This window comes from Haemorhous mexicanus, chromosome 17 (assembly GCF_027477595.1).
Source record: "Haemorhous mexicanus isolate bHaeMex1 chromosome 17, bHaeMex1.pri, whole genome shotgun sequence".
Taxonomy (NCBI): domain Eukaryota; kingdom Metazoa; phylum Chordata; class Aves; order Passeriformes; family Fringillidae; genus Haemorhous; species Haemorhous mexicanus.
This window is the reverse complement of record NC_082357.1, coordinates 13,277,306-13,302,777: the sequence shown is the minus strand read 5'-3', so window position 1 is coordinate 13,302,777 and position 25,472 is coordinate 13,277,306. Positions and strand designations below refer to the sequence as shown.

At 42.1% G+C, this 25,472-nt stretch overlaps 1 protein-coding gene across 3 annotated transcripts; it reads right to left on the bottom strand.

Moving 5' to 3' along the window:
• Positions 1 to 717: 717 nt before the first annotated feature.
• Positions 718 to 23,510, bottom strand: WIPI2 (WD repeat domain, phosphoinositide interacting 2). Of its 3 annotated transcripts, none has more exons than XM_059861221.1 (12): positions 23,263 to 23,510; positions 14,593 to 14,675; positions 9,646 to 9,815; positions 8,403 to 8,499; positions 7,735 to 7,832; positions 7,216 to 7,308; positions 6,357 to 6,427; positions 5,585 to 5,692; positions 4,659 to 4,823; positions 3,506 to 3,613; positions 2,113 to 2,368; positions 718 to 1,424 (listed from the first exon to the last, which is right to left on the bottom strand). In XM_059861221.1, the coding sequence occupies exons 1-11, from the start codon at positions 23,334 to 23,336 to the stop codon at positions 2,137 to 2,139; spliced, it is 1,299 nt and encodes a 432-aa protein (XP_059717204.1). In that variant the 5' UTR covers positions 23,337 to 23,510; the 3' UTR covers positions 718 to 1,424; positions 2,113 to 2,136. The 3 variants fall into 3 exon arrangements, with proteins under 3 accessions (XP_059717204.1, XP_059717203.1, XP_059717205.1); XM_059861220.1 differs by having other exon boundaries at positions 2,238 to 2,368; positions 23,263 to 23,509; XM_059861222.1 differs by having other exon boundaries at positions 2,271 to 2,368; positions 23,263 to 23,509.
• Positions 23,511 to 25,472: the final 1,962 nt, after the last annotated feature.

Below are 25,472 nucleotides of genomic sequence, written 5' to 3'. Positions count from 1 at the left end.
AAATAGTCTGCAGCACTGCTCAGCCTCAGAAAGCCCTAGTCAGTGTCAGGGCAGTTAAGGATTTATTCCAAAACTGCCAAAGAAACTATCAGTCCTTGAGTGTATCTACAAGAGGTACTCTGATGAGAAGGGAAAAAAAAAAAAAACCCAGAAAGAAAAGCATTGTTATGTGGCAGTAGAGAACCCAGAAGTAAATTAAATTTTCAAAATCATTTATATTTGCATCAGAATCTGAAAAAAAAAAAATCAAGAGCTTTCACTAGTGGAGCAGTATACTCAGCCCCAGACTGAGAAGAAGCAGGAATTGAGAGCCTTCTAGCAGGAAACCTTAAGGCTGTTTATAGAGTGGGGCTGCCAAACTCTACAGGGACTTCCCTCCAGCCTGACAGAATCCTTGCTTTGGATAATTCAAAAAGGTATAAAAAAAGGTTATTGCTACTCTGCCAAGAAAACAGGACAATCTACAGGAAAGAAAGAAAGTGCTTTCCAAGTCTTTTCTCAAAAACCCACAAGCTTATCAGCCACCACAGGCTACAGACAACCAGGTATCAAAGGTGTAGAGACCAGGTTCTTTAACAATACTTCCCTCATTCTAGCTCTTCTTCCTGCAGCAACTCCTTTCCTTCCCTGTAAAGGCACTTTCTATATTCTATATCCTTACGCAGGGAAACACTTCCAGTTTTCCATCCCAACAAACAGAACAGTCCCACAAACACACAACATTCAGAAGGAATTTTAATTAACAAAATGGTCCAGGAAAGGGAAGGGAGAACCCAAAAAAACCAGGCCATTGCATTTGAAAGGTTGCATGTCAGTCACTAGGTATGCCTGCAAGCCCATGCACAGGAAACCATTTGGACCTTTGTCAGTGCAGAACCAGTCTCAGCTTCCAGAACCACTTCTCTACTCCTTCCTTATATAGGCTAAATATTATATACATATATAAAAAAAATACAAACTTGAGTTTGTTATAAAGTGGCTTCTCTCTCTCTCTCCCCCTCCTATGCTTGCTTGGCACATGAATGCATGCAAAGCTAAGTAGGCTCTGAGGGCTGCACAAACAGCAGGTTTTGGCAACAAAAAAAAATAAACACAGCTAAAATAGATAAGCAAGATTAAAAGCCACTGAATTGAAAACCATATATTTTTCCAATTGTATAGAATTAGAACTACAGCTATGACTGAAAACTGTAAGAGTCTGTCATCCTCTCTCCCAACTCATGTCAAAGTTCATAGCAGCATAACACGAGATTCCTCAAGAAACGTCAAGCCAGTGTTCTCTGCTTCAGGAGTGAGTTCACAGGTCCAAGTTTAGTCTGTCCGAAGGATCATGGGGGGATGCTCACTGTCTTCATCCAATCTAAGTGAGCTGGTTTCATCTTCCAGGCAAGCTCCACCCACAGCACCCAGGTCATCCGTATAGGCTGGAGAGAAAGGAACAAGGAGTTGGGGAATTAGCAGCAACAAACTAAGGCTTGGATCCAGAGCAAATGAGTGGAGCTGAAGTACCAGGCATTACTTCAAATAGTTTCACTGCCACCCTATGTTTGTTTTTATCATGACTCTGTTTCATGGCTGTGTTTCTCCAAGCCAAGAGCAGTTCATGATCAAAATTAAACTCCTGTGTGTGTGCAATGCATGCTGGAGGTTTGGGCAGGCTGCTGTTTTCAGCCTCCACTGATGCAGTGCAGTGCAGACGCTGGCATGTGCTGACTGCCCTCCCTTTGCAGGGAGGCACTAACCTGGGTGCCAGACGTGGCAAAAGCTCCACTGACTTGGAGAGCTGCAGCATTAACCAAGTTCTCATCCTCTTGATTTATCAGAGCACTGAATCAGGCTAAAAGGTCGCTGTTTCCATAAAGGAACAATAGCAGCATTTATTAACCTTTCATAAAATATTTTTTTAGAAAAGGGAGCAGTGCTATAATTCAGATGCTTTGCACAAGGTCTGGGTGCAGAACTGCCTCAAGAACCATGTGGCAACTACTGAAACTATCACTACAGCCATCAACCACAACTCAAGCCAAAATTCTACCCAGAAAGCAGCAAAGACAAGTGGCCCATCTACAGAAGGCTACTGCACACCACGAGTGCTCTTTTCCTACTGCTCACCGAGGCTCCACCTCGCACGCGCGGTTACGCAAAGCTCGGTGCAGACGTGGACCAGCTCACGCAGCCATCTAGAAGGAAGCAACAGGCAGAGGTGCTCCCTGCCCCATTCCCAGCCTTCTCCTTACCATGCCTGCTGGGTGAGGAAGGCACATATGTACCTTTAGTCACAGCGGCACTGTATGTCTGCGCTACCAACGGCCGGTCGTGCGATGCAGACTCCAGAATTTCGTTGGCGGGCTCCATGCTGCCATCGAGCCTGCCAGGGAGAGAGGGGTTAGCTGGAGAGGTGATCTGCCTGGGCACAAGACAGCTTGAACTGGCAGCTACAGCAAAACATTTCAGCAGGTGTGCAAGATTAATGTATATAGAAATGCAACAGGAGGAACTTGGTCCCTCTATTCCAGAGGCCTGGCCAGAAAGCACCTGACAACACTTGGTATTTCTCTGAAGACTCATCAGCATCAGGATCTAAATCCTAGTAGCTCATAGCAGGAAAAGAAGACTCAAGACTGCATGATGAAAAAACCCCATTCCAATCAGCAATATTGTAGGTTATCTTGAGCTCTGTCACAACATAAGCAGTTGCTTCTTACACAGACACTAGAAAGCCCTTTAGAGAAAGTATTAGAGCATTTCAAAGATTAACAACTTGGTAAAAGCTTCCCTCTATGAGGCTTCACTTCATCTCTAATCAGAGGTCATGTCTTCAAATGTTCAGATAAATGTATGATTTTTGACCATAATTGCAGGGTGACCAAAGCTGCAAACCTGAATTACAATCACAAGTTATTATCTTTAATTCCATGATTGATCAAGTAATTTGACTGTATTACCCTAACTTTTCCTGCCAACCCTTACTGAGAAACTGCATTGTCCTATTTCTCAAGTGTTCTACAGTACTATTACAGAACACCAGCTGCCTGGCCTATATGCAAGGAAGTTTAATAAGGACACCAGCAGAGAGAGAACAGGGATAATTTCATAGGCCAGTTTCCCCTCTGTGAAGTCAGAGTAAGATCTTTCTCATGTTTGTCACTACTTCATTTATTGATGAAGAGGACGGTGTCACACGTTTCAAATTCTTGTTTAAGTAACTCAGCTCAAAGTGCCAAGAGGAAACAGGAGCACAGAGAGAACAGCGATTGATCCCTCCCTGCACTGGGACAGGGTTCAGTTTCTGCTGGTAAAGTGGTGCTTGCTGTAGGGGATACCTGGAAGGAAGGCTCAGGGGGATTCTGAAATTACTCATTCATGTCAGAGGTCTGGAAAAAAGATTAGTTTGAAGAAATGAGCTCTTCTAAGTTAGACTTTTCCAGAAGAGAACTAAGTTTGAGAAGAAACTGGATTTTGGGAGGAAATAAAATACAACAGTTCTCAGCTAATGTGGACTTACTTGTGCTGCTTCATTAGTGTGCACTCGCCTCCCTCCTGGGGGTCTAAGTTGTACATGTAGAGATACCCATCAGCAGCTCCCACCAGCAAACGAGGGATCTTCTGGATTCTAGAAAGGTTTAGAGCAGAAGTTATTAAACAACAGATTACTATATAAAAGATTATTAAATAACATAGGAAAGCACGCTCTCCTCCCTTCCCATGATTTAATGGTTAGACTCAGTCTCAGAGGGTTTTTCCAACCTAAATGATTCTATGACTTTAAGGCATTATTTTCCACACTTTAGCTCCTGGCCAAGGAATGCTGTTAACAGTTAGAGCACCCAGGAAAGAGCTGTGTGTAAAAGATTTATAGCATAACCACATTTTGGGGCTAACAGGATGCCACAGGAATCAAGTAATTACATATAACTCAGCAAAACAGATTCAGAAGTTACTGTCCTGTTATCAAGCTTTGTGCAACTCCAGAGACAAATATTCTAACGGGAAGGATTTACTTATTTGAGAAATGTTACAAAGCTTAATTATTGCTTAAAGGGTGCTTTGAGATCAGAGGAGTGAGAGTACAGACATTAAGTCAATTTAGCATAAAAACTATAAAACCCCCACAAAGTAAGTTTACTACTGCTCAGATTATTACTTTGGTAGCTGTGCCAAATGGGACCTGCCTTTGAGGAAGACAGAATAAAAGATTAGATTTAGTCCTCAAAATTAACTTTAATGAATGCTACGCTGTTTTAGAGACAAGAATTATATGAAGTTGCTTTCAAAGACTTCTTTAATGGTTAGGCTGGATTGCCTAATTTTGCAATTCACTAACAACATACACCATCACTCCCCATAGCACTAATGGAAACAAATGCCATAAAAGCCCACGGGTCTGTTCTCAATATTCTTGCTTCAAAATTAAAAGACATCTTTAAACAACACTTAGAAATGGGCTATTGCTATCCATATATACCCAAATATTAGGCCCTTTCCTCCTTCTCTCACAGGACTGAGATGTGTTAGCTCTGCCAAGTTGCTCTTAAACTGGAATGATCACAGGTGACCACTGCTCTGCTGCAGGTGAAGCTGTGTTTTACAGTGGCAGCCTCTCCAGAGCCCAAACAAGCCAGCAGGGTGGGCAGTGCAGGCTCCCTTTCTGTACTCACGTGGCAAGTGCACAGATGTTTTTGTGCCCACAGAAGGGCAGACGGACTGTAGCAAAGGCTCTACCCTGGTTGAACATCTCTGTTACTTGAGAGGGCAGATAGCTCGTTGAGGCCATCAGCACTTTTCCAAAGTAACCTGTCCAGGTTGTAGGCTCTTCCTGAGGTCTACAAGTCAGAAGAGAAAAGTGACTCACTTTGCCTTCACCTTAGAGAGAAAAGTGTGTAAACACTTGAAAACATTTTATTTTGAAAGATATTAGGCAGCTGTTTCTCTTCAGAAATAACTAATACCCTTGAGAATTCTAACACACTTCATTTATACTACAGGATAAAATGTGTCCTCCAATACCCTCAGCCTGTTATTTAAGCATGTTTGACTGTAAACTGATACTTCTGCACATAAGACTGCATTTTATAACATTCATTATACAAGAGCAGAATCTACTGGAAAGCAGTATGCTTCAGGATTTTATTAATCTGTTTATCACTAAGCAAATCATTGTTTCCAATAACTTCCACTGAAATGGAATTAAGACTGTCCTTTCAAATCATAAATAGGAACATTTTACAGCTTGGTGTCTTTGAAAGCTCCCTATATACAGCTGGAAGGCATTGATGACATAGCTCTTCCCATATGGATGTCAGAGGAGGTGAAACAAACATAACTGAAAATGTTAAAACTGCTCCACACTCCTTTGTGAAGGATGGCCAAGTTCTCTTTGGCAGAAAAACACCTTTTCGACTCAGTGGGAGAACAGTACACAGCTCAGCTGCAGTTGCTGATTCATAAGTGACTTCTTATGCCCTTTACTTTACAGTAGAAGTTCAAAAGAAGTCTGTCCACACTTTTGAGAACTCATTCTTTTGAGTACAGTCAACTTAAAATCCTTTTTCTTGAAAAATTCTAAGGCACCTTTGAAACCTACTTTTCTTTCACAGTCTCAAGTTTGAAGATATGCACCGTCTCTGTGTTACTGGATGCAGACAGAAACATGCCATCCATGCTGAAAGCCAATGAACAGATGCTCACACACCTGGTTAAAAAGAAAAAAGAGAAGAAACACAAGGAAGTCAAACTATTTGGCTTAGTTAAGAAGATTTCTAAAGTCACCACTACTTTGCAAGTAACAAAAACCACCCTTCAATAATTAGCATTCTGAATTCTCTGATAATTTCTTGAAGCTATTAAAGCATAAGACGAATTTTGCTCAGCTCTGATATTTACCAGATATGGGATCAATTAGTAGCACTCTGAACTCAGTCTTGCCCTGTATAAAGTACAGCAGAAGCACAGAGTTACTGCTGCCACAAACCACACCACCATTGCACAATGGCTATCACTGGCCACAGCATCAGAAGGCTTTAGAAGAGAGTAGGAATATTAGATGTACTGCCTCCAATTTCCATAAGAATACAATACATCCTACAAAAGGTGACCCACTTTAAACAAGTTCCCTCACCAATAAATGTTAAAAGGCAAGAGGGAGTACAATCCTGACAGGACTGATTTATAGAATAGTCAAGTCCAAAGGAAGGAAATTGGAAAACATTCAAGCTGAAACTGTTGTAAGCATACATGCAGGGATGAATGAAGATGAAAACAGGCAAAAAAAATCAGGATGCCAGCTCAATTGCTGAACATACTAGAAATCAACCATAAGGAATGAGCACCAGGTAATTAACCCAGCTGAACTTTACCTCTTCACTCCCCTTCGGAATTCAAAGAGTTTCTGTCCCTCTGGAATGGAAAAGACTCTTATTACTGTCCCCTGCAAAGAAAAAAACATAAATAGATAATTTTTCATTTCAAGTTCATTCATTGTGTACTAGCTCTAGTGAGCACAACTAGAAGTAGCAAACCACTTTGCTCTTAACTCATTACTGTGATGCAGCCCAGATACTACATGAAGTATTTATGGAGCTTGTTTGTAGGATGTGTTTGAAGAGTACAGAAACAAGAGGTGGGAGCTACTAATGCAGAGAACAAGCTGTGCATCAAAACCAGCCCTTCTTATCATATTTGATCATGAAAACCAGCACACTAGACAAGTAGCATGAGTGCAATCACTTGGATGTCTTTGTGCCTTTACCAGGCACAATCAGCTATACCTTTATAGTCTAAGCTTATTACTCAAAGAGCAGAGGCTTCAGACTCTCTAATTTACACACATTACATGCACAATTTGTCATCACATGCCAAAGACTAGCAAGGCACTTCTCTCTATCTGGATTTTAACTGTCTTGTTTTCATTAGGAAGACAGCATCAAAACAAGACAACTAATTTCTATTAAGTATCCTGCACTAAAGGGAGAAACACTCAGAGGACTGCCCTAATTACAGCCAGATTAAAATGTTTTATTTAAATAACCTTATTATCCAACATTTCACATCATGGAAATTGTGTCAAATATCATGAACAGATCTTAACTTAGATTTCCCATTTTAACTGTAAGCCTTCTTTTCTGGCACTTGCACATAGAACTGTGCACACTTAAAATACTTAATGACAAATTTGATTTTTATGACTGTTAGCAAGGCAATCAAAAGCTCCCTTACCTTTTCTGAGGCTGTGGCAAGTTTAGTACCACTTGCATCAAATGCCAAAGCAGCCAAGGGACTATCATGAGCTGGGATCATATTGGCAGCTCTCTGCAGTGAATCAATAAAATAGAACCTTAGAACAGTACAGGTTAAAAGCTGCATGTGACTGCATATTTAAGCACATTCGAGGCAAATATGGGTCTTACTTTCTGGACAACAGCTTCAATATTTTTTTCAGTAACTAAATACATAAAATTATCACTGAAGCATATACATAGAGAGTACAAGCAGCAGGAAGACAATTCAAATAGAAATTACTTGGTTCCACCCATTTGCCCAGTTCTAACCTATCAAATCTAGTATCAGCACTTGTATTTTATTTGCTGATATTATATATTATTTATTCTATGAAGCAAGAGATGCTGCAAACTGTTGCACAGAAACCTAAGTGTCCTGTAATTCCTTTCTGAGCAAGTTAAGTCATTTTCAAAACCTGCATCTTTAGAGGTGGAAACAGCATTCAAAGATTCTTACCAGATTGATGGTGTCAAAGACTTGTACTTCTCCAATAGTTGCACTTCCTGGATAGGCCAGGTAGCAATTATCATTGTTTATTGATAAAGCACACAACCCTAGAAGGGATGCAGAAACAGGATTAGAAACAGGAAAATTCCAGGACTTATGCAGTAAAACTTCCTGATTCTGTGCTTGAATGTCACAAAAATAACTCAAATTATCAACAGAAACAAAGATGAGTGATCTCAGAGTCAACCTGTAAAATACACAACTATTTAGCATAAGTCTGTTTAATATAAAACAGAAAAGGAATAATACCAATAGAGTTACAATAACTGATTCAACAGTAGAACTTCCCATGTCTGCTATGATTCCTAAAGCATTAACCTGACAAAGTCCTTAACTATACCAAGTGCTGTCAAAATCCAGCTTTTATCTCTCCTGTTTTTTTCCTAACATTTCAACACATCCACTCCAGGAGACCAAAATACTGGGAAGATGCAGTTTAGGGCAGAGTCTGCTACTTGTTCTCAGCTGGATCTAACATGTAGGCTTTCAGACAACACTCATATTCGTTATTGTATTTGAAAGCAGAATTAACAGCACCACAGTTCCCTGTAGAGAACCTCATACACTGACACAGAAAGCACTTTTCAGAGTTCTGCTGATCCTACCATCACATTTACCTGCAGGATTGGGAGGTGTCTCCCTGATTGTATGTAATACCTTCATGTCTCGTATGTTGTGTATATAGAGAGACTCTTCCAGACATACTATCAGCCTCTAGAAAAGGGAAAGAGGACAAAATGGTGACGTGGAAATGGAGGTCATATGGATTTATCAATCCTAAAAAATTCTATCCCAAAATGCAGTAGGTACCTCCCAATAGAAAAGAGGATGTACCCACCTGATGGGGAGAAGTAAGAATCTGACAGAAGATACACAAGACCCAGCTCCTGACACAAGCAATGCACCCCACTTCCCTCAACCTCACCAGTGCAAACTGAAAACATTCCCACTACTAGTTTAAGTCAGCAAGCCAGAAACCTTCACTTAATTCTTATTCTGTACCAATTTACATGTGGAAATAATGGAAATAATGTTTCTGCTTTTGCTAAACAGAGAAAATAGACAACCATTCCAAAAGCCTATAACTTAGCCATAATCATTTGTGAATGGCCTTTTTTTTTTTAACTCTTACTAAGTTCTTCATCATCTCATTTAATTTGTAGACTACATGTGGATGACTAATTAGACATTACTCATTTTACACTAACTCCCTGTGCCAGAAATCAAATTACCCACTCTTTCTCTCATGACTTTAAACAGGAAACCCCTCCTCCCACACTCATTTTTTGGGGGCAAAGTCAGACATTAAGGTTTTCTCCTCCAGATGCCATTCTCTCTAGTTTGAATGAACTGGTTAAAGACAGAGAAGTCTGTACTTGCTGAAGAGCCTACTAATGATTTAGTCATACAGCAAACTATGCTTCCAGGTGCTTAAAAAATTCACCATTTGCGTGACATTTTTTTAGATTTTCTTTTTTGAGAGGAATTCAGCAAACAGCACTTACAACCATAACAATTTAATAGATAACTTTAAATTTTGGCCTGGAGAGAAAATGTCAGTCTCACACACTTTCACATTTAGGATGAAAGGATGATTCACACTGGGAGGGACATCGGGAGGTTTCTAGTCCAACCTCCTACTCAAAGCATGCCCAGCTTAGTCAGGGTATTTCCCCAAGTAAATATATAAACACAGAACCAAAAATACTTAACCAAATAGAAGTACTGAGATGCCATACAGAAGCCACACTTGGTAAAGTACTACTAAATTTCAAATAGCAATTCTAAAGGAAGGGCTAGTGTAAGATCCACAACCCCTTTTCCCACGTTTCCACCTAGGTAGAACCACTGCTCACTCACCTGTCTATTGAGTTTGACAGCCAAGATGGTGTTGGAGTAACTGTAGTTGCAAATCTCTGTCCCCTTCTTAAAGTGACAAACTTTCAGCTTGCGTGGAGCTTTAAGGCTAACTATGGCCACCAGACTACTGGAGAAGAGCCTCTCCACAATGCACACATCTTCTGTGTCAGCTGAGCAATCAAAGGAGTGAGGGAAAAATACAGAGGGACATTTCAGGGAAGAAGAACAATGCACATCAACAGGAAATATTGCCTAAGAAAATCACAGATTCAGTCTATGCAAAAATACAGTTTAACACCACAAACATTCTGCCACGACAGCTCAGAGTCAAGGTGGGATAGGCTGCTAAAGCAGAAAATCTACACAGTGAGTGATGATTTCTGAAGATTTCCTTCCCCCTTCCCAAGGTGTCACACAAGTTTATGTTTCTGAACAATGTCTATTCCCCATGCCCAGAATCCAACAGAAAAAATCCCAAAGCTACAAAACCCAGAAAATTGTCAAATTCCAGAATTTTACAATCTTCTTTTATCGCTGCAGAAATCTAGGAAATCAAATGTTTTTTGGGCTTTTTTTTTTTGTGCATGTGTTTGGGTGTTGCTTTTAAAGCTGTATTTTGCTTGAAAGGGTTTCTGATGACCCAAACCCCTGGCATTTCCATTTACCCCTCTATGAAGAAAGAAAGATTACAGTACTCAGAGGAGTACTGCTGCAGCCACCAATTAGCATTTCCACACACACCATCTTTTACCTGACAGGCCCTAAGAGCAATTTGTGCAGGAATCACTGGTGCCCAGCATTCATGCAGAGCCACAAAACATCAGATTTGCCAAATGTTTCTACTATGGGAGCACTGAAAGCAAAGGAGGTACACAAATCCCTGTGTGAGGAAGCAGCAGGAGGGAGGAGAGTCCAGGATCTCTGGTGAAGATGATCTCAGAGTATTTGATCATAGCACAGCACTGGACCATGCTGGCAGGAGGCCAAGTCTCACCACCAGTTACCCTGGCATCTGTGCCTCCCCCTCCATCCCATAAACTCCTCTCCACAATCCCAGGAACACAGTGCACACAGTTTTCAGGGCAGTGAGAAGCTGGAGAGAGTTTCACCATGCTCTGCAGCTCTTCCACAGCCACTGGCTACACCTGCCCTTTCATTACAGAACCCAATCAAGACAAGTGACTTGAGCCTTTGGCCTCGATCCATGAAAACAAATTTTTCAGGAGTCAGCTTCTGGATTAGCTCAATGCTTAACACATTCCAAACCATAAAACTGCCAGTAGAAAAACAAAAAAAAAAAACCCAAAAGAGCTTGTTTCTGAAGGCTTCTGTTTTGGCCAAGAGAAACATTAAGTAATTAATTTGCACTGTTCCCATCAGCAGTGACAGAAACTCCATGAAAAAAGTTCTGTTCAACATTCTCAGTATGTGACACTGCCATCAGTGGGACACGTCTGCTTTCCAAGTGCTTTTTCTGGGCAATTATTTCAAGAAAATGAACACAAAATATTTAATGTCCTACATTTTTTTGAGAGAAACAGCCTCCTTATGAAAAAGGAACCGGTTTACACTCTGCATTTTCAGTACTCCATGCTACATAATTGACTTTTATCTACATCTTGTATTTAATATGGTACTTTTCCAGAGAAGACATAACAGCTCACAGAGGCTTTGAAAATTCAATTTTCTCATGCAACAGGGATAATGCATTTTAGTAATTACTTTGTTTTCAAGGAATTGTTCTCCATTTTACTGATACTACACAAAACACATGAAAAAGAAATACAAAAATCTGCTTCAATAAATGTATGCAGAGACTTTGAAATGCAGAGGTCCATGTTCCTTGAATCAGAGTAGCTACATAAAAGACTCTCAAATATTTTACAGGATGGGTTATCAGCTTTCCATCTAAGCCTGGAGTCCTTCAAAATGGTGACATCCTTTTACAATAGCCAGAAGACCAGCACTCAGAGACCCAAACCCCACAGTCTGACTGCTCCCAGCTCCAGGGTAGGCACAGCTTCTTTCCCCATCCAGGGACAAGTGTGCAGACACAGCTTCTGGGAATTGTCATCCTCCCAGGCAGGCAGGACAACTGGTATTTCAGAAGTGGAACAGCAGCAGGGATTCATATGGAAATAGTTCTGTCCTATGCTGCACTGATGGGAAGGGAAGGCACACAGGGAAGAGCACCACCAACAACTAAGACACCAGGCAAAAGAAAAAATTTTCAATAAGCAAAATACCTCAAAGGTATTGATAATCCTTCAGTCTCACCAGACAAAGACTATAATACAGACAGTTACCTTTAAAGAAAGGCTTTGTGATGGGCATTTAATTAAATTCACTTTAAGATACAGGATGCACCTCTGCTCCTTTGTCTTCCTTGAACAGGAAGAAGAGATAAAATCTCTTCACAGCTGCCAAGTAATTTATGCTTCCCAACAGCAACTATTCAAGAGGGTACCAGGCTATACTGCCCATCCTATTTTCAGCTGACCTGAATTAATCAAATGTTTAGCAGCAATAAAGCCCTATAGCAATGCTGTTACTCAGGTTGTTTTTTTCTATTAGTATTATCTCCTTTACACTACACAACTGAGCATTGCCAGAAACTCAGATTCAAAACAGAGTAAGAACAAAAAGAACTGCAAAACAAATTAAGTATGAGCAGCGAGGGGAGAACAAGCAAACACATAACAAGATTAGCTTCATAAACACAAGTATGTAGCATCACAGACAAGAGCTGGTTAGAGCCAGCTAGATTATGATCAGCTGTGCCTTTATTCCATTTTTAATCCAAGAACATGAGCATGTTAGAAGCATTCATTAAGCCTTAAAGCACCCTCCAACCTAATGCTTGTTTTTACAGTGGGATCAACTGCACAGGGAGTCAGGAGATTTGCAGTCACAGCAGAAGTCAGTGATGGGAGCAGCCAAATCTCCCATCTTTTTTTGTATTTTTCTCAAACACAAGACAGCTGAGGCATATTCTGCAGTTCAGTTTTAACACCTACACAAGAGCTGGCAAATCAATCTTCCAGAAGAGAAGGAGGGGTCCTTAACAGTGCTCACTCAACACAAGAAGTCTTTAGACTCACTTAAACTAAACTGGCAAGTGGGAGGCACTGGGTTTGAGAGGCCTCAAGACACCTTTCCTTGAGGAAAGGAGGTAACCAATGCACAGGAAGCCCTCCACCCTCATATCAAGTTTCAACAGTCACGGTTTGCAAGTCCAAGACTGAAAATTATTTGACCCATACAAAGAAAATTAAGGCTTCTCAATATTTCTGTCTGCTTTTAGCCAAGACTGTCTGGCTTACACAGGCCAGACCACTGGATTTTTTGTAGTGAAAGGGCAAAGAGTAATGAGTTCAAACTCATAGAGGGGAAATTCAGGTTTAGTTTATGGAAAAAATTCTTCCCTGTGAGGGTGGTGAGGCCCTGGCACAGGTTGCCCAGAGAAGCTGTGGCTGCCCCTGGACCCCTGGAAGTGCCCAAGGCCAGGCTGGATGGGGCTTGGAACAACCTGGGATAGGGGAACTGGATGATCTTTAAGGTCCTTTACAACCCAAAACGTTCTACTAAATGTTAACTCATACTCTGTGCTCAGCTTTCACACACTTAACACTCAGAAAACTTAAAATATCCAAGAGTTTAAGTCAATACAAGCATCCCAGAACAGTCTGAAGACAGGACTGGAATCAGCAGGTTAAAATTCCAACTCCAGCTTTTACAAGATGTTGATCAAGCACTTTATCCAACTTTTTCTCTCAAGGACTCCCCAGAAGCTGCAGTCCTGCCCAGTGCAGCCAACCTCCCAGGGTATTTTTCAGGGTCTCGTGTAACAGGGAATCATCTTCACTGAGTCTCCTGGGGTAACACAGGGACTCATCTGCACTGAGTCTCTTGGGGTGACACCAGGCCAGACACTGGAAGTGCCTGACATACTGCAGAGGTCAGGTACATAAACTCCATGGTAGAAAATGGAATCCAAGCCACTTACTAACCAGTACAACCAGACCATGACTCAAATAGGAAGATGTAGCTACAACACAATTTAATCTGACCACAGGTGCCTAATTTGAACCTCACAATTACTTCTCTCCGTTGACTGTGTACAGAAGCAGGCTGTCATTCCAGGTAATGGGTGATTTGAATCACACCCCATTTCCAAACTTAACATGCCACAGGGTCAGGTCACTTTGGGAATGGAGTCTGAAGACAGCTCTGTCATGGGATCCCACTGTAAGTGCTGACATCACAGCAGTTGGTACCACCTGCTCACATGGAGTTTACAGGAAAGCAAGGCATGCATAGCACTCATAGCTGACTTATGAGCATCTCAAAACAGGCAAGTCTGTGAACTGCTGACAGAACAGGGGACACCTCTTCTCCCCCAGGCCTCCCTCCACTTTACCTCAGATCCTACTCAACTGTGATCACCATTGAGAAGTTATGGAAATCTGAGTTATTTACCCTTTTGGATGAGCAAGCCTGCAGCTATAAGAATAATTTTCTAATAGAAAAGATTAGGATAAAAAATTATAATTAAGGTTTTGTTTTCTTATTTGGTAACGGTATATTAGTACTTCCACATCCCAACAGCCAGTATAAAGACCCAAAAGACACTCTCTCACATGAGTAAATTATTATTTTTATAGCCAGCTGCTATGTAACCTGGCTGGACATTATTAGAAAAGCAGAGTTCTCATAGCTACTACCAAATTTCATACCATACCAGCTAAATTTAAATACAGAACATTGATTCATACTTTTACCCTGCTTGCAATTACTGTATTTGTGTGATATTTACACTTAAGGTTTCTTTTATTCCAATTTCAAACAACCTGTGAAAAAGTGAAACATTTCTTATTCTTCTCATCTTAAGCCAACTAAGGGGATTAAAAAAAAGAAAAAAAAAAAAAAAAAGAAAAAGATACTCACTGCATTCATAGATCTGCTCTAATTTGTCCACAGAAGAAAGAGAGAAGAATTTGTAGCCTGATTTACTGCCAACTGCAAGGGATCTGCAAAAGAAACAAACCAGTCAGGAACATCAACTCCATTAGCTGTGATTACCCCTGGACAGATTCTTACCCAGTTCTAAACCTCCAGCTGGATTAGCTCAGTAAGGAAAGCGATAAAAAGTTTGTCCAAAAAAGCCATAACAGACACAGACAGCTTCCTCAATTCTGATTAGACCAAACAGCTTCAGAATTACAGAATTTGGGTGTGGAATTCTGCTTCACATTTATGAAATGAGAGTTCACAGCCTAAAGTAAACCTACTGCCCAATTCTCACCAGTGATTTCTTCACACAGGCTAAAAGCTTTAGTGTGGAGGGAAGATGATGACTTGAATAATGTAATGCAAACCAATTACATCATTGCCTCATCATTAGAGGTGACCTCCAAGACCTTTTAAACTGGGCTGTCTGGGGATTTTTGTTCTTTACAGTGTAATCGTCCCCAAGCATCCCAGAAGAGTTTTATTATTAAAAAAAAAAAAAGTAATTAAAGACTGCCAACTCTAATTTTCTCTGGCTTTACATGATGATGTTCTAGCACCCCCACTGTCAGGTCTCAGTCTTACAAATACTCATACTGAATCTTTGATCAGAAGCACCCTCTAAAAAGTGCTAGGGACTGATGTTAAACAGATTGAACAATAGCAGAACATTAAAAAACTGACTAAAACCCCTTCTTTCCTCCATTACTCAATTTTCACACTTAGCTCACAGACCATTTAATTGCTTTTCCAGACAGAGTCAAAGGCAGGTCTTAAATTTTAAGCTAGAAAAATCTTTAGCCTGTTTTGCAGGTCTTTACACATCAAGGCAGCAGACAACGGCTCATTCTTGTTTCCCCTCCCCATCTGGAGGATGATTTTATGCCACAGATAAAGAAAATTAACAGTCAATACAGTTTTACAGAAGTGCATTAGTCTGCTTATAGTTCATATATTTTTTACTGCCAAGAGACATGGAGGAAAATTCCAATAAAATACATTTTGATACCCTAAATTGTGGCAAGTCATTCAACACAGGGCTGCAATCCAACCGTGCCAGTCAGCCTGCCAAAAAGGCCTTTTTGAACTCAGCAAGATGATTCTCTACAGTTCAGATGCACTACCAATTAATACAGCTTTTGGAATACAATGAAGATTCCTAGATTTCATGTTCTTTCTGTATTTTCACTTGTGGTTCCAAAGTGAGTCTTTTTTAAATTTCAGCATACCCAGAAGATTAAAAATTGCTGCTCATATAGTTCACCCTCTGAAATTAAGGTACAAAATCAACTTCTGTAGGATGGTATGACCTTCTCTTCTAGAAGAAAATACAGCTGGCACAATCTGGTTAGGAAATTATGTTTGAGAAGGTTTAAACCTTCAAATTAAAACATGAACCACGCAAGCAAGAGATCCAATTCCACAGATTCAATAACCAAGATATTAAAAAAGCATATTAGGCCTAAAGATAAAGAAGCAATCATAAAACAAAATTTTGTTGCTTCTCCTCTAAGTCACCCTAGAAATACTGAATTTAATTTTCCTTCAGACAAAATCAGTATGGTTATTAATCAGATGGAGACTGCTGAACAAAGACACTTCAGTGGTTTTGCTCAACTACTTTTGTACAACTCAACAAAAACTCACATTATGAGAAAAAAACCCTGAAACTCTAACTTGGTAAAACAAAGCAATGAGTCAGCTTCTCTTATATCATCTACTGCTTTCCTCAAAAGAAAGTTTAACAAAGAATGACACCAGAACTGTCACTTTGCAAAGGTAAACAAGCACTCCACAGAGTTAAAAATAAGTGGAGTCACAAGACTCCTTGCAATATAAACGATCCACACAAGACACAGGATGATTTCCTCACAGAGAACTCCACCAGCAGCTATTTGTATTTCTAGGCAGAACTGATTCCTGAATTGTACTTACAGCTTTAAATACAGAATACTGCTGAATCACTGTTTTACTGACAGCATCACTGAAAGCAGCAAGGAAACCCATTTTTCTTGTCCTATGACTACACCTCATTCAAATGAGCTGTAGACAATGGCAAACATGAATTGTGTACATGATAAAAATCATTAGACTGAGTAGAACCCAAAATGCAGTAGCACAGAATGGACCTTTCCATCCATGACAACTGCTTTTTGTTATTTACTTCAGGATCAAGGTGATGAAGTCACAAATTATTTGTTTACACAGAGCAGTTCAAGATAATTAAACCCATTTCAGTGTACAAGTGTAACTGCAAAATAACCCCTTTTTCTTCTGGAACAGCAGTCTTGCTTTTGGAGGGTTTGCTTTGTTGGTTTGGTTTTTTTTTAAATGTACTCTTAAATTACTTCTTATGAAACTACTGGAAAAAGGCTTTTTATATGTAATAAGAACCCACTAGGCTGAATTATACCAGCACAATCACAATGATTTAAATCTCCCATCTTCCCCTGCACTGATATTACACTTAAGCCCTTAAGACACCCACAGCCATCTAAATGGCCAAATCCACAAAACAAGGACCTAGCCAAAATTACCTCACCTCTGCAAAAATGTGCAAGCATATGGGGAAGAAATATGATCAATAAGCCATTCAGCTCCTGCTCAGATAGACAGTGGCCAACAAGAAGCTGCTGTGGTTTATTAGAAGCTCCTTTTACAGCATAGGTGTTATGCTTTATAATCACTGATTTTCAGAAGCTGATGAGAGACTGAAATTGAAAATAAAATAAATATTCTCTAAAATGGCTTTTTTTCCCTAACATTATGCTATACACATGTGGGTTTTAGCTCTATTATGTGCAGCCTCTATTACACACTTTAGACTGTACACTCTGAGCTATTTAATCATGAAGGTTGTCTCCTCAGTACAAAATTATCAATATAGCCATGATTTATGGAACTGTGTTTATCCACTTTTTGCAGAGATAATGCTGCAGGCTGATCCAAGACTACATAAATCTTGATGGTATTTTCAAGAGTGACTACCATAAATAATTAAAACTATCCTCATCAAGCAAACAGCGCTGGGAGACTTCACACATTCATTGGAAGATGCTGACACTCACTCTAAGTGCACTCACCTATAGTGGGAAATCAGCTGCTTCAGTCTCTCTGGCTCTTTAGCAACAAGTTTTTTCAGCTGGGTTAGAATCCTAAGGTTTTCTTTTGTTTCTTTAATATACATATAGAAGGAAGAAAACCAGTTTTTCCCTTTCCATATCACAGAGGACCTTAACTATTAATCTGAAATATTCTACATTAATCAGAAAGTTCCTAACAAGGGCAGCTCTCTCATAGATTAAATCAATTGCAGCTGCAGCATAAACATGACTCTAAAAGTCATTACTGCTTTAAATAACTGGTTAATTAAGCCTACTTTCATTATGATACAGTCTCATTATACTAATGTTCCATCTCATTTCAAAACCAATGTAAATTTCCACAGACAAAACATTTTGGCTTATGATGAGGAGAGGGAAAATAGTAATGAAAGTAAAATCAATGAAGACATAAGAATTGCTAAGGAATTACTTAGGAAATGTACCTTGCTTTATTTCCCCTTCCAAAATATCTGCTGTAACATCTCATGGGCATGTCATAATATCAAAGGTCATTATTTTGGAAAAGAGATACAGAGCTTCATACATCCAATGTTTTTGTCAGCAACATTTTGACAACCCACAGGAGATTTTCTCATTATTCTTGTATTAAAAGAAAACTCAAATCTGCTACAGCAAAAGGAGACCATGCCTGCTCATCACTTCACACGCAGGCTGGACACCAAAAAGTCCATAATCAGAGTACATATCACTATTCTTGGGCCAAATCCCCATCCAGATGGTCACACACTGAGGAACAGTTCCTCTGACCAGCCCCCCTCAGCTGCTGTGCCCTGTGCAACAACAGCAAGAAACACAACATACGCTTGTCTCTCTCAGCTTGTCTCTCTCAGCTATCCTCCCTGAGTGTAGGAGCTACGGGACCGCTCTGTCCTTCCTTTTTTTGGTCTCTGTTTAGCTTTAAAGTTTCCTTGGAATAGAGAGCTCTCCTGTCCTCAAGGATCACGGGTGAAGGACACCTGAACCTAGGAGAAACAAAGGCAGAGGAGTGAATGCTCAGCACCTATCCCTTGCTCCTCCCACCACAAGCAGTTTACTACAGAGATCCAAACATCACAGAATAAGGGAATGAGGATACAGCTTCTGGGACACAAAGCATGCCAGGTGCATACAGAGACAGCAGCATTTCCTCACAATGTAGAATGAAATTGATTTATTTGGGAAATAAAGGGCAGAATTAAATTGCAAAGAAGAAATATACGGAGTGATACATGTCGTGTGTAACTCCACACAAAAACGAACGCAGAGCCTGAAGAAATCCTTGCCAATAAGGCACACACCAGTGTTTTCCTTGGAAGTCCAAACACAAGGTTTCCTCTTCCCCTTTCATCAGGAGTCTGTTTTCAAAAACTGCAGTGACTACTTTGTTTCCAAACGCTGTCACACAATCACTTATTTCAAAAAAGATGACTAAAACTTCTCTATTCTGCCCACTTGCATTATTTCACAAGCAGGCTGTTTGGTGGGGCTATTTTTTGAGGGTGGAGGGGAGGTGGCTGCAAATTGAATCTGAACACAATTTTTACGTACTTCCAAAGAATATCTGTGCAACAATCTAAATATTGAAAGTTTTACCTATTATACAGATACATTCAAGCTTTGGGATCTTGAAGTTATGCTTTGCTTAAAAAGTCACAAACTTCTAATCTGTTTGCATTTCCCTTATGAGATTTAAAGCTTCTATGAGTTTGTGAGGTGTTTAATTTTTCATAAACGTATCTATGCTCAGTTTTAGCAGTTTTCCCAGAAGTAACACAAACTGCACTTGGGTTTTTCTCCCCAAGTATCCACTGTTAAAGATTTACAGCTGTAAAACCTACCTAGCACTGAGGCCACCCACAAGCTTCCACTGCCTGGTTTTGCTGGGACACCCAAATTCCAATGGGTTGCTCCACTTTGATCTGCAAGCTGCAGCTTCTGCCTCTCAATCAGGGAATGCCAGTCATGCCAAGTTGTGCAATGATTGATTCACTGGGGAAAAGGGCTCAGTCCAAAACAAGCACACTAACATCTTCTGAAAATACCCTTCTCTGTGTTTTTACTTAATGAAAACATTATTTCAAAGAGAAGCCACAAACCAACCGCTTCTGCTGCATTATAGGTGAAGTGTTTTCAGGCAGAGTTCCAGTCCCAGCCAGTAATTCAAAACTCTCATGTAAATAAAGCTTAGGGCAATGTGGGATAAACAGGCAAGACAACACTTGCAATAATGCAGATACTATTCCAAGAGACAATGTCACTACACACAGCATCCATGAATGAATATTAGCCAAGTCTGGGAAAACTGCATGACAAAAAGCAGGATAGAGGATATCTGCTTCAGTCACCAGGGATTGCAACAACTGGGAAAAGCAACAGCAACCTGTGTGATGACAACATTCTTCCAACCACCAGCAATCCAGTTTCCCAAGACTGAGCCACCATGAAGCTCATCTTCCTACAGGAGAGAGTACCTGATTACCAAATCTACATAAACCAAAGAAAAGTTAGCTTGGTACTTCTTTTCAGCAGCAACAAGCCCCATCTTTTCCTAAGACAAGGAACTGGCTCTGCTGTGCAGGTAAGCAAGACAGTTAAGCCTGAGTGGAACTGGCACCTTATTAGGGTGAAGGTAAAAGCTTTAAATGTAGTAACAACAATGAGCCCATGTCATTTATTTTCCAGTTTTGTCTGTCAGCAATTTTTCTAATTACTGAAGCACCTTAAAGCATGATGTGAGCTCTACTGACTGGGCAGACATAAACAAAGCTTGTCTTTCATATACTGCCTGAAAGAATATACATTTGTTTACCTTGCCTGTCTGGAGAAGGGCTCCAGTTACCTGTAAAAGTTGAAAACAGGTGAGCCTTCTGAGGCCCAGCATGGGAAAGTGTAAGTCTTCCCTAATAAGTTCTTTTCAGCTCCTCTCACCTGCTGAACTGTGATATCTTAGATATATAAAATACATAGTATATATATTCTACATAGTGTGTATATATATATAGTATATAGAATATGTAATATATACAGTATATATTTATAGTATACTATAAACCCAGACAGCTGCCTTCTTGTTCCTCCACTCAAACAAGAAACTAGGAGAGATCACAGGTGGGAAACAGGAAAAAAAAAAGTAAATAAACTTCTGTTTAAAGAATGTACACAACCACTAAATTCTACTCCGTTTAGGAACTTGAATGCAACTTGGTTGTTTGGGTCACTTACCACATCAGACAAGTGTTTCACTGAGAAGCTGCTCACAAAGGCATCTGCAAGACTGCTTTTATACTTACAACTTTTCTTGGGAAGTTTTATTTAAGACACTGTTAGTAAGAAGAGATTATTCCATATCATCAACCCCCTAATTTTATCTCAAATTAAGTGGCCCTTTAAATTAATTTTAGAAAATTGAGACAAAAATATGAACAGAAGCCTTTTATATTTCTGTCATTTCTACATCAGATACCTGGATTCAAAAATATTCAAAAAATGACACAAAACACCTAGTAACCCAAAACTTGGAATTGCAAAGATCTATGGGCCAGGTCTGCCTCACAGAAAATATACATCACCAAAATTCTCATCAGCTAATCTCAAGGTGATTTATATATAAATCATATTTTTAAAAAATATAATTTATTGACACAATGGAGATTAGAATACAAAAAAAAAAACCCAAAAACCAGCTATCATAGAACATGTTTTGGTTATTTACAAAAAAGAAATGGGAAAAGTAGTGCAGTAGCACACCCAACTGAGGAATGAAATCATTAGCCAGGTGTCCCCTTTCTCTCCCTATAAATTCCAAGTTCTAAAGGAATCACCTTTATACTCCTTGAAGAAAGATTTCAAGCTGTACAAGCCAAAACCCACTTAGATAAGTTTATGTTGTATTTGCTTTCTTGTTATTTCTGTCTTGGTTTTGTTCTCAAGCCAACCTGCAACTCTTGTTCAAACTAAGGGATCACTCAGTGATCTTTAGGTACATAAAGGTCTCCACAAAGCTAAGGTGCAACTGAAAATACAGAGGTGCCACACTGGAGAACAGAGCTGAACTTCAAAAACCGATATATTACTTTACAAACTGCAGAAGAAAGATGTGACAAATCCCCTAGTTATTATGACTTGGGTTTTTTTTTTGTTTCCAGTAATAGATAAAAAATGAATGGTAGCTGAGCAAAACTTGGGCATGTTTTATATGGACAGGGTGAGCTCTATATGGTACCCACTGAAAAAAATGTAAAAAGCAGTTGCAAAGTCTCTAGCTTGAATCAATATAGGGATAATGATTTACTCACAAATACACAGGGCACTACTGCTCCCCCCCATCCTTTACCACAACTTATTCACTGCCAGTCTCTTGTCTCAAACCTATCCAGCTCCAATTGCCCATCTCTTCACCCCCAACAAAGCCTACAAAAGCAGAGTCTCTCCTGATGTGATGTAACTGTGCTTGGCAGCCAGCAGAAATAACCTTCACAACTCCCATATGCTACAGGACCTGCTGACGACAGGCACAGATCTCCCTCGTGAGGACAAGATATTGTTGCTTGCAAAAAGAACAAGTTGTTAAAAAAACAAACCCTCCACCACACACGTGGGCTACACTTTGTGATGCCAACCTGAGATCATTTCCTCTTACTCACTTCCTAGAACAAAACCCCTTTCTTGAGTACAAGCTCTTTCAATTCTTACTCCCTCCCCAGTTTCATTTCTCAGGTATTTAAGACAAATCCAAACCCAGGTTCCTAAATTAAAAATACTGCTTTATAATACCCCATATAAAAACTAATATGCACTAATTGATCTAAATATGCTGCAATGATTAAGTAATTTGTGAGACGTGCAGCTTGAGACATCCGAAGCCCAAGGAAGTGCAGTTTCAAGGATCAGAGAAAGGACTGTTCTCTAAATCAAAACCAAAAGTAACATAGGCTCATAAAACTACCTTCAAGCCTAAGTCTCACTGCCTCAACACCGCAGGTGACAATAAAATAACAGTATGAAAAGACAGCTGTGAGGAACTTTTGGATGAAGTCTTTGCACGTCCTGGAAAACTTGAGGTTCATGTCAGGCCCTCCTAGGGCTGAACATCAGCCAGGAGCAGCAGAAGCCCTCCTTCCGTCCCCTTCCCCAGCAACAGCGAGCGATGCTCCCAAGCAGGAGCACAACTTCCCCGGCAGGGAGCGGCCACCTCGCCGCCACCAGCCCCGAGCCGCGTGTCCCCGCGGCAGGAGCGGCCTGTCCCTGTCCCCGCCGTTCCACAGCAAGCCGGAGGGCACAGGGGGCTGTTCCCAGCCCTCCTCCCTGCGGGGGACGCCGGCCCCGCTCCAGCCCCGAGGCCCCGGCACGGGCCGGCTCCAGCGGCGCTGCCCGCCATGGAAAGGGGCGGCACCGGGGAGACCCCAGCACGCCCCTGCCGCGGCCAGGCCTGCTCAGGGCCCCCCCGGCCGCTACCGCTCCCCGGCCCGGGCCCCCTCAGCCCGTCCCCCTCAGCCTCCCTTACGTGTTGTCCTGGTTGAAGTTGGCGAAGAGCAGATGGCCGCTACCGGCGTCGCCGCTCTGCCCAGCCAAGTTCATGGCGGGACAGACCTCGCCACCCCCGTCCGGCGGGGGGAGGACGAGGAAACACCTCCGGAAGGCTGCACCCCTCAGCCGCGGCCCCCGCGGCCGCCCCGACCCCGCCGCATCCCCGCCGGGCCCTTGTTTACGCGGCGGGCGGCGGAGCGGCCCCGCGCCTGCGCCCTCCCGGCCGCCGTACGGCCAGCGCGCCTGCGCGCGCGCGGCGGCGCGGAGCGGGTTGCGTTGCGAAGCTAAGCAGGGCCCGGCGCGGCCGGCGGTGGATGGGAGACGCGGAGCGCGGCGCGATTCCCGGCTCGGCGCGTCCCCGCTGTCCCCGGGCTGAGCGCGGCCACCGCGGTCCCGGCACGGTAACCCCGTGGGCCCGGCACGGTAACCCCGTGGGCCCGGCACGGTGGCCCCCCGCGGTCACGCCCGTGCCTGTGCAATTCCGCTTCGTGCCACGGGATGTCCCCGAGGCTCAGCGGATGAGCGGGTGGCGGCTCCGGACTCGGGAAAAAGGGAAAAAAACCAAAACCAAACAAAACCAAAGTCGGGACTGTTCGGGATGGAGAAGAGAAAATTGCGTGGAGACCTCAAAGCAGCTCTCAGTGTCTGAAGGGGCTCTTGGTCAGGATTTGTAGGAATTGGGGAAGGAGGAATGGGTTTGCATTGAAATAGATACACAGAGGAATTCTTTACTGTGATAGTGAGGTGCTGGAACAGGTTGCAGATGCCCCCCAGCCCTGGCCGTGTCCAAAGCCAGGCTGAATTGAGCATCCTGGTCTAGTGGATAACACGAAGTGCAAGGGGAAAAATGAAAACAAAAACCAAACTAAAACAAAATCACACACACAAAATAAAAAAACCAAACAAAAAAAAACCCCAACCCCTCCCCCCCAAAAGAAAGCAAACACACACACACAAAACCTAAAGAAACCAACCAAACAACAACAACAACAACAACAAAAACCCCACCAAAAGCAACAACAAAAAAACTCCGCCCAGAACTGAAAAAGCGATTTTTGGAATTAGGATCAACATCAAGGGATTAGTACAGAAAAGGGTAAATCTCACAAATATGAGGCACCGGGGGTTGGGTTTGTGCCTCTGGGGCCATCTGGCTCCAGAGGGTTCACGAGTGGTTCTCATGGAGCAGTGTGGAGTGATGGAGCCTCCCCCTCACCAGCGAGGCTAAAGGACCTCCAGCTGCTGGCACAGAGACCCCTCCAAATGGCTCAAACCCAAGTGCCCCAGCTCCCTGCTGCCCTGTACCCACCCTGCCATGCCCACCAGAGCCAGTCCTGTCCCCCACAGTCACCTTTGGCTCTGCTACCCCTGCTGCCAACACATCCACGTGTCCTGTAGCTCTTCCTACCCATCCAGAGCTTCTTTTCTCCCGGGGAGATTTCCCCTGCTGATGGCAGATTTTAATCTCAAGTTGTCTCTTTTTGTACCTGTTGGCTCTGGCAGTTCCATGTGCAGGAAAATGTCCCTCCCTGGGGAGATGGGATCCCAGTGTGCTGCCAGGAGAGCCCAGCACTGCCATCCCTGCCAGGTGTGGGTGCTCACACCGTCCACTGGGATCCCCCAGAACCCTTCCTCAGGGGACAGTGCACAGAGGTGTCTCCAGATGTGGGAAACCTGCAGGGAATTGCAGACTATCCTGAGGTGGAACACACACAAGGATCAGAGCCCAGCTCCTGGCCCTGCACAGACACCCCAACAATCCCACCCTGTGCCTGAGAGCGTTGTCCAAACCCTCCTGGAGCTCAGGCAGCCTTGGGGCTGGGACCATTCCCTGGGGAGCCTGTTCAGTGCCTGACCACCCTCTGGGGAAGAATTTTTTCCTACTATCCAAACAAAACTTCTCCAGACAGCTCCAGCTGTTCCCTCGGGTCCTGTCACTGGTCACCAGTGAGCAGAGGTCAGAAGGAAGGAAGAAAACATCCCTGGGCTTCATGAGCCATTCCTCATCTAAAGGAAAACTCTGCAAACTCCACCCACCCTGTTTCGGTGACATTAAAAACAAAAACTGTATTCAGGGTACCCCAGAATATTGGAATTTCTCCTTACAATTGCTCAGGTCTTTACAAGGTGGGGAGGGCACCAGGGATGGGAGAAGAAAGAAAAACAAGCTGGGCTCGTGGGCAGAGT

Coding starts and splice junctions, on each gene's coding strand:
- WIPI2 (XM_059861220.1), bottom strand. CDS start 23,336: ATGAACTTGGCTGGGCAGAGCGGCGACGCCGGTAGCGGCCATCTGCTC. Junction 5,693..6,356: donor TTCCGAAGGGGAGTGAAGAG/GTAAAGTTCAGC, acceptor CTTTTTAACCAG/GTGTGTGAGCATCTGTTCAT. Junction 4,824..5,584: donor CTTGAGACTGTGAAAGAAAA/GTAGGTTTCAAA, acceptor TCTGACTTGTAG/ACCTCAGGAAGAGCCTACAA.